General features: G+C 44.7%; 1 protein-coding gene across 5 annotated transcripts in view; it reads right to left on the reverse strand.

Moving 5' to 3' along the window:
• ZNF618 (zinc finger protein 618) overlaps positions 1–8,630 on the reverse strand; it is a 177,777-nt gene extending 169,147 nt beyond the window's left edge. For all 5 annotated transcript variants that reach the window (XM_025888298.2, XM_025888297.2, XM_025888303.2 and 2 more), the window contains exon 1: positions 8,511–8,630. In XM_025888298.2, coding sequence (XP_025744083.1) covers positions 8,511–8,543 — 33 coding nt within the window. In that variant the 5' untranslated portion in view covers positions 8,544–8,630. The remainder of the gene's footprint in view (positions 1–8,510) is intronic.
• Positions 8,631–8,672: the final 42 nt, after the last annotated feature.

Below are 8,672 nucleotides of genomic sequence, written 5' to 3' on the forward strand. Positions count from 1 at the left end.
GTGTGGAACTGCACCTCCCTTCGTGTGTGTGTGTGTGTGTGTGTGTGTAACTAGATCAGGAATGACAAACTGGCTTCATGTCCCATGCTAAACTCAACTGCTGGGTTGAGTTTCATCATACTAAGGAGGACTCTGAGGTCGCTGGCCAGATGCAATGGAAAAGACGGCCAAGATCGATTAGCAATGTCTGCCACAGGCTTGAAAATAGGCGGCAGCAGTATGTATATATTACTTATTTACCAGCCCTGGACTAGACGTTGTACAAATAACATGCTGCAAGTGAAAAGCACCCTGCCCTTTACAAAGCTTTCTTCTCACTATCCCTCACCACTTTTTACAAGAACCCAGTGCTGAGGGTACCATCCATCCCCATCATCCCCACTTTACACATAGGGAAATCAAGAACTTTGCCAGAGATCAATAAAGCAGCAGAGCAGAGAAGGAAGCCAAGCCTTATCCCTTCAACTTCGACCTGTTCGTTCTACCCTGGAAATGTCAAACTGGCATTCCACCATTGGCAGGACACTAAACCTCCCCCCCATGGGCTTCTTACACCTGTCAGAGAAGGGGCACAGCAAAGTATGAAACCCACGCAAAGACATGGAAGGAAAGGGGTACTAATTCAAAGTTCCAGATGCTTCTCCCCAAGGCCAAGTCCTGTCCTCACTGTATGAGTGGAGAAGCCACGCCCAGAGCTAAGTGACGTAGACAAGAGCAGAACTGGAAGTCCCTCATGTCACATCCCACCCCACCAACATGACACCCTACCTCAATTCCAAGATGCCTTCAACTGTTAAACACACCATGGGTTTTATAACAGCTTTTGGTGGAGAAGAAAATAAGAGGGAATGTACTAACAGGAAACATCTATTGTAAGACACATCCTAATTTCAGAAATATGAATAAGTTGGAACATGACCATCGAGGAAATACAGTCTCCCTCAGACTGGGATCCTGTGCTCACTTGCTGGGCTGGGCTCGAAGTGTGAAAAGTGACAGTGTTTTATAAAGCTTACAGAAAAAAAAATTAAGCAAATAAACAGAATGTTCTCAATTTTCTCCCATAGACTTTCCTTGAATCTTTGGCATAATGCAAACCATAATCCAACCACAGATGGGGTCTGATTGAACACTGAATCACACATTTAGCTGCTACAGTAAAGGTGTTGCAGGTGTTCTGCAGACAGCCCCCCGCTGCCCCGTTCCTGGGCCCATGACCAAGACAACCAGCTCCCAAAGCAAACACAGTACCTAGTACCTCAAGGTTTTCCCCATTTCCACCTCCTTAGAAGTGCTGAGACCATTCGCCATACCTGCCAATTAGCCATCTGGATGATGACCCTACCTGGCCCCTCATCCATTTTAAAGAAATTGTTTATACAAGAGGGGGTGAAGGGGGTGGGAAACTCTTTTAAAACTCCCCAAGATGCGTAAAATTCAAAGGAGTGTTATCCCCATTCAAGGAGCCCCCCTCTGATTACTCCAGCTCTAAAAAAAGGTGCTTAGGGCTCCCTAGTAAAACAGTACTTCTGACCAAATGGCCAAACCCAAATTGGTCACCGACTCCTCACTAGACTCTAATCTGACTGATCTGAGCTATTTCCAAAAATCAAATTAAGTCATCAAATATTTATTGAGCTGCTGCTCTGTGCCAGACCCTAAAATGAATAACCCATGCTCTCTGCCCTCAAGGAACTCACAAGCTGGCTGGAGAGAGAGAAATGCAAACCAGCAACTCTCATCTGTGGGTCCACAGTATTTGGGAAGTACTGCAGGGCAGGCAGAGATGAAGTCCACCTGGGCCGGTGTGGGGCGCTGCACAGAACAGGACATGCAGGAGGTCTTGACGGGGGTGTTCTGGCTCCTCAAAGCAGAGATGAGTAAGGGGAAGGGGAAGGAATGAGTAAGGGCCTCCCTAAAGACAGGAGGCCCAGGGGGAACAGAAGCTCCAAGGAGGTACACAGTTCGCCCGGGATTAAGATTTATCCCTTTTAAAGACTGTGCCACAGGCTTTGCAACAAATCCAGAAATATTCAGAGGAACTACAGCATCCCTGGAATGAAAGCATTAAGAACACTTTGACAAGACGCGTAAGGTCCAGGAGACATCTCATCCTGGTCTGTTTTTAGAGCAACAACCAAAAAAGTGGACAGTTCTGTTGTTCCCTAACTCCATCTTATTAAAGATAAGCCCCCAGGTTTCCAGAACTATTAAAATTGTGGTCGCTGCAACTCGATCTCCCCCAACAGAGACCCGCCAGCCACTGGGTCAAGAGGTAACTAACGGGGCGCCTGGGTGGCTCAGTCGTTAAGCGTCTGCCTTCGGCTCCAGTCATGATCCCAGGGTCCTGGGATGGAGTCCCGCGTCGGGCTCCCTGCTCGGCGGGAGGCCTGCTTCTCCCTCTCCTACTCCCCCTGCTTGCGTTCCTGCTCTCGCTGTCTCCCTCTGTCAAATAAATAAATAAATAAAATCTTTAAAAAAAAAAGAGGTAACTAACATGTGTTGACCTCCTTCTAAGGACCATCTTCCAAGGACTGGCTAGGTCTTTTCCCACGTGCCGCTTCATTTAACCATAAATCAACCCATCAAGGTCAGGATTATTACCCACCTTTTTCCAGGTACAGAAGCTGTAGCTCCAAAACCAGGAGTGTCTTTCCCAAAGTAACACAAAGCTAACCATGCCATGGGGTAGGATTCCAAACTCTGGTCTGCTTGACCTCAAATCCTACTTCCCATTTCACCAGCTGGGCAGAGGTCCGAAATTGTCTATGCCTCTGACCTAAGGCCCTGAGGCCCATCCAGGGGGGATTCTTGGGTGGTCCCATGTTCAGTTCAGACACGGATCCCACTGACAGACCATCTCTCCCCACAATGTCCTCCTTCCTCTCAGATCCCAACCCTGGTCCTTCCCACCTGCTGTCTTCTGACATCTTCATCCTTCTTTAGGCCAGACTTTATTTAAAACCCACCCCCTGCACCTGTACTTCTCAGCTACAAGGGCACGCATGCCGAGACACATCATCCTGGGGTTTCTAGCCACCATTTGTCAAGTTTAACTAAAGTGTTCTGGCCTGATCCTGGTAGAAGACTGCTCTGGGACAAATACAAGATTTGGACCACTTCAGCCACAAGAGGCTAAAAGGTAGAACTCTTCACCACTACAGGCTGAACCACCGCAGAGCATCTAGGGCTCAGGAAGGAAGTCCCACCAACAAAACCAAGAGCTTTGAAAGATGTGTCATTAACCTTCCGAGGCCACCCCATAACAACAACTAGATGCAACACTGGTCTCGCCCTGTGCTGTCCAAGACGGAAGCCACGAGCCCCATGTGGCTACTGAGCACATGAAATGTGGCTAGTCAGAAAAGACTTAATAGCTCCCAAAGAAAGACCATAAAATATCACGCTAACAATTCTTTATATGAATGAGATACTGAAAGGATGGTATGCTGTGGATGTATTGGATTAAATAACTATATTATTAAAATTAATTCCACCTGTTTCTTTTTACTTTCTTTAGGTGTCACCAGAAAGCTTAACATTATGTGTGTGGCTCACATTTGTGACTCAAATTCTATTTCCATGGGACAGTGCCGGTCTGAAACATGCAACAGATGAGGAGACAAAGAGCAACTTGCGGAGTTTTTAGGAAGCGCATACATCAAAATATAGACACTCACAGAGTCCGATTAAAATTTAAATACAGCGCAAACACAAAGGCTCTAACTCCAGAAAAAGTCCTATGGCAATTTGAAGTAAAAGTGCGCAAGAAAAAGTAAGCGTGGCTGCTCGCTCTCCCACCGAGACAGGTATTCCAGGCTTCTTAAAAAATCTCCTTTCCGGCAAGAGAAGGCAGCACAGATGCTGCCTTCACTCTAGCACCTGTCGTTCCAGGCTTCTCCAAGGCCAACAAGCTGGGGTGTGTGCCCAACCGCCAGGGAGCTGAGACTTCTTCCCAGTGGCCCAAAAGGTAGGCTCAGCCAGGAGACAAACCATGTGGCACAGGACACCTACTCCACAGGGTTCAAGTCAAAATCAACTGGAATAATAAGTAAGAAAAGAAGAGTCGAACTGGGAAAGTGCAGGGTACCTGCAGCACATCAAGGTGTGTCATCGGTCCACTACCTTGCCAACTCCTTTAACGGTAGGAATTACATTTATCGTGCACATGGATCGGCAAACGGAAATAAAACAGAAGTTTCATGAGACAACACTTACCTTCCATACTGTGCTATGCCTCTGCACTTTGGTGTCCTTCTATGTTCCATTCCGTTCTTTTTTTACGCTGACCGTGAACCACGAAATTGATTTTACAGTGGGTCACGATTCGCAACCTAGCCCTGGGTATGGCGAAAAAGAGATGTAGTCCTTGCTCTGTGATGCTCGCTGCACCCCTCTCTCCAGAATCCGGGCATCCAGATGGGACCTCAGAATCCTTCTCAACACAGTGCTCTAGGCAGCTACAGCCAATCACTTGAAGTCAGAATCAGGGATGAAACCTGTTTATTATTATCCTTGTTCTGATCCAAGATCTCAAAAACTGAGGCTCAGAAGGAAAAAGTGATTTGTCCAAGGTCATACAGCAAGACCCTGGGTGAACTAGGGCTCCTGTGGACCCACAAGGCCACTTCACTTTACATCACCAGGGAGGAGACACTACTGACCCCAAACATAACAAGAGCATGGACAAAATTTAAATTTTCACCACAACCACGGAAAGTCAGCTTATACATCCACTAAAACACAGCAGGGGAAGTTCTTACCACCCCACCAAGGAGAAGACATGAGGATTCTGAGGTCAGAGGTAGCAGCATGCCAAGAGCGGAGTCAAAGGGGGGGGGCGCGGATTGTATGTGACAATGGAGGAGTTTTTAAACTCTGTTTCTCAAATGAAACAAACCACTGGCTGTTTATTTTCTAGAACCAGGGAGAGGTCAGCCTTATGCTGACCAGCCATCTTTGTTGCTTTTCTTCTGCAAAAGCAAGAGCCCTTGTTCAAGTTCACCTCTGTGCAGGGCTGAGAGTATAAGCAAACCCTTTTTCCTAGTTTGGTCCAAAGTCAAGCTGTAAAGCAGGCCCTTGAAATTTCAAACCTTATTAGAAAAAAAAAAAAAAAAAAACTCCTTAGGCAGAAAAGCAAAACATTAAGTAATAAGAGTCTCTACTGTGAAACAGTATAAATGATCTTTCACCAAAATAACTCAGCCCATCATCAAATTACCACCCCTCGAGTCCAATTTGCCAATTTTTTGCCCAATATTATAAGAGAGTTTGGTGAACAGACATAGGTTAATAAAAATGAGCTCATATATCCATTTCTGGTCACACTTCCATCTAAAATAGGTGAGAGAGGCCAAGGCCTAGGTCAGATCTTAGTCCTGGGAGACGCCAATAGAAACAAAAGAGAACTGACCCCGCCCCCAACAGTACCATCATGCACTTCTATTTCCTTTACAACAAACATGATCAGAATAACCAATTTTTTTTTTTATAAAAGGAAAAAACAAGTCTACAAAACAGAAATGATTTTCAATTCCTCACGGGGGTTCCCTTGAAACCATAGACAACACAACAAAATTTCACAGAATGGAATTGAAGGAATCTGAGTTGTGTGTCAGGAGACCCAGGACACACAAAGGGACGTGCTGCAATATTTTTCATTCCTTGCACCAGAAATAACCTGTTATCTACAACCCTGACTTTTTCTCAGATGCCCAGTAGGGGTGCCCACCTACCCCTCCCCAACCCAGGGCAGAACTCCCCTCCATCACTTGCTAAACTCAGTCCTACTGTCTCAGGAGGCCTCCAGAGCCCTTGGAAATTACAAATTCTTTGACCGTCCTAGGCATCAGCCTAAATAATTCAACAGAAAAAAAAATTTTTTTTTTCAATTATCCTACTTAAAAACAACAACAACAACAACAACAAAACACCTCACTCCAAATATGTCAGAATATGGCCGGTCAGCCCTGAAGGAGGTCATTACTAAAAAAATAAAATCTCCCAAATGCAATGGTGATGATGGGAAATGTCGAACCTCTGCCACTGTCAAATATATTTCACAGAATTCGCATCCCCTCAGAAATTTGAATCCCCACAAAACGGGGCGGGAATCCATGAACTGGGGCCACCATTTTTTCCAAGACTAGCTGGTACCCAGCTTAAGGGACACAGGGTTTCCCATCCTAACCCCGGGTGACCCCCATAACCCCCACACAAGGTTCCACCAAGATCCCACCCTGCCAATGCTAACAATATCCCCCCCTCCTCTGAACAGAAAGATTAAAAACTTTTTTTTTTGGTTCAAAATCTCCAGCAAATTCAACCAGATACGAATTCATCAAAAATAACCCTTCAACTTTGGGTGACCTTATTTTCATCTGCTAAATTTCAATTCAGTCAATATTTGTCCTCTAAAAAAAAAATTTTTGTTTTCACCTTCATTTGATTTCATTTTAAGGCCAAAAAACTACATCAAATACTGTTTGCATTTGTGCTTTTATGTCCCAAAGGCAAGTACCTTTGGGTCGGCTTTTGTGTCTATTTTCATTTTTCTTCTTTTAAAAAAATTAAATTTTGATGCTACAATCAGCCGAATTGGTGTTTTACCCCATTTTTTCAGCAAACTTAAGTGTTCCACTAGAGAAGATGGATAAGAATCAAAATTTTCATCTCCTCTCTGTCCTCCTTTTATCTTTCCTTCTTAAGTCAGTAAAATTTGTGTTTTTTTAATCACAGACCCCCCAAAATGATCAAAGCGAATGTTCTTTTCCCCTTTGAAAGTAATCAAATTTGTGAAAAATACCAAATGCTAATGAACTACCAACCCCACATCACAATCAGAGGCCTAAAACCAATCTGGATTTCTTAAAAAATAATAAATTTTTCAAATTGGAAGAGTAAGCAAGCACAGAGAAGGGAAAATTCTCTCCTAGCAAGGATTCTTCAACCCTTGTCTTTATCAACTGATTCAGTTGCATGTCATAAAAAATGAGCTTTTGTGAATCCACTGTTAGTTTTTTCATAATAATGTTAATTATGCATATCTTATTTTAATGGCGGTCTCTCCTACAAATCTGTGGGCTACTCAATTTGTATAATGTAATAAATTTACATTTTTTTCACTGAATATTGCTCAAAAAAGGTTCCTGACATTTTCTAGATAAAACAACAACAAAAAAAGAAATGCCTAGACCTTTCAGGAAACAAAATCAGAAAATAGTCTTAATTATCCCATCAAAACAAAAAACAAAAAAACAAAAAAAACAACACAAAACCCAACAAATGCAGGAAAAAAAAACACAGGATTTCACTCTAACTTTTCCAGTTTCTGTTTTTCTTTAGAACCTTGGGATTTAAATGCAGTAAAATATAAATGCAAAATTGGAAAAAAAAAAACTACAATTTTTGGGTGTGTCCAAAGCCAACATTTTAGGATCTATTTTCTCTTTAAATCCTTCCCTCTTGAAAACAGAAAAACTTTAAATATTGCCAAATGGCGAAATTAGTCTTTTCTGCCCACTGGGCTAAACAAGTTCCAAATTACAATGAAGTACAATTTCTAATTGCTTCATAAAGCCAATTCTCCCAGTTTTCTCTAAACTCAACAATTTCCCTCCTTTCCTCATTCCAATTAGTTTTTCTGTCAAACTAAAATGAGTGAGGAAGCCAAATTGACTTCGGTTTTAGGAGGCTTTCTGCTTTCTCCCCCTCAAAAACTGAATTCATTCAAATTCCAGCTTAATTTTCATTTACATATTATCTGGATTTGGCTTCAGAAATAAAAATTGTCTCCATGCTCCAAGAAAGATCAAAGTGAAAATTTTCACCCCAAAAAAGAAAAAAAAAGAATCCTTTCCCCCTCCACTGCTTTATAGTGCAAACTTCTGAAAAAATAAGAAATAAAAAATATTTCTTTTCAATTTTAATTTCTTTTTTTTATTTACAAAATAGTATCCTCTAGGTGGCGTCGTTTTAATGGGAAAAAACTACCGTTTGAAGAAAAATTAGAAAAAAAAATTGAGAAAGGGAAATATGGCCTAAAAAAAAAAAGATTGTTGCAAAGATGGGGGGCCAGAAGGGAAAGACCTCCCGGGGGGTCATTAGGGACCCCAAGCGCAGAGGGGGTCAGGCAGAAATTGCAAATTTGGGGGGGAGGGGGGGAGAGCTGGAAGGGGTTGCATTTTTGCAAAATGTGAATTGTCCAAACTGAAATGGCTGCTCTGTTCTCTCGCCGCTTTGTTTTCTGGGCTCCGGTCCGAGCCCGGGGCTGGAGGGGGCGCTGGGTGGGGGCCCGAAGAGACCCCCGCGTCACCCCCAGCCTCCTCACGCCCCGTGGCGCCCGGGGGGGCTCCCCAGACCCCGACCCCCCGGTTTGCGCCCACAAAAAGCCCGCAAACGTGCCCAGGCACTTTGCATTTTGCAAATCTTGCAATGAAGTGGCGCAGCGCCCCGGGCCCCAGCCCCCCGGGGTCCCCCGCGCGGTGCATGCCCCCGGCCCCCCGTCGTACCTGCGGAGCCGCCGCGCCGCCCGGCTGGTTCATGGGTCCGTGCGGGAGGAGGCGGCCCCGGCGCGTCCTGCTCCTCCCGGGCCGGGCTGCTGGTGCGCGCACAATGCCGCCGCCGCCGCCGCCGCCGCCGCTGCCGCCGCCGCCGCCGCCGCCGCCGCCGCC

The sequence above is a fragment of the Callorhinus ursinus genome, unplaced genomic scaffold (assembly GCF_003265705.2).
Source record: "Callorhinus ursinus isolate GAN/ISIS: 27379988/994484 unplaced genomic scaffold, GSC_fseal_2.0 scaffold24, whole genome shotgun sequence".
Taxonomy (NCBI): Eukaryota; Metazoa; Chordata; class Mammalia; order Carnivora; family Otariidae; genus Callorhinus; species Callorhinus ursinus.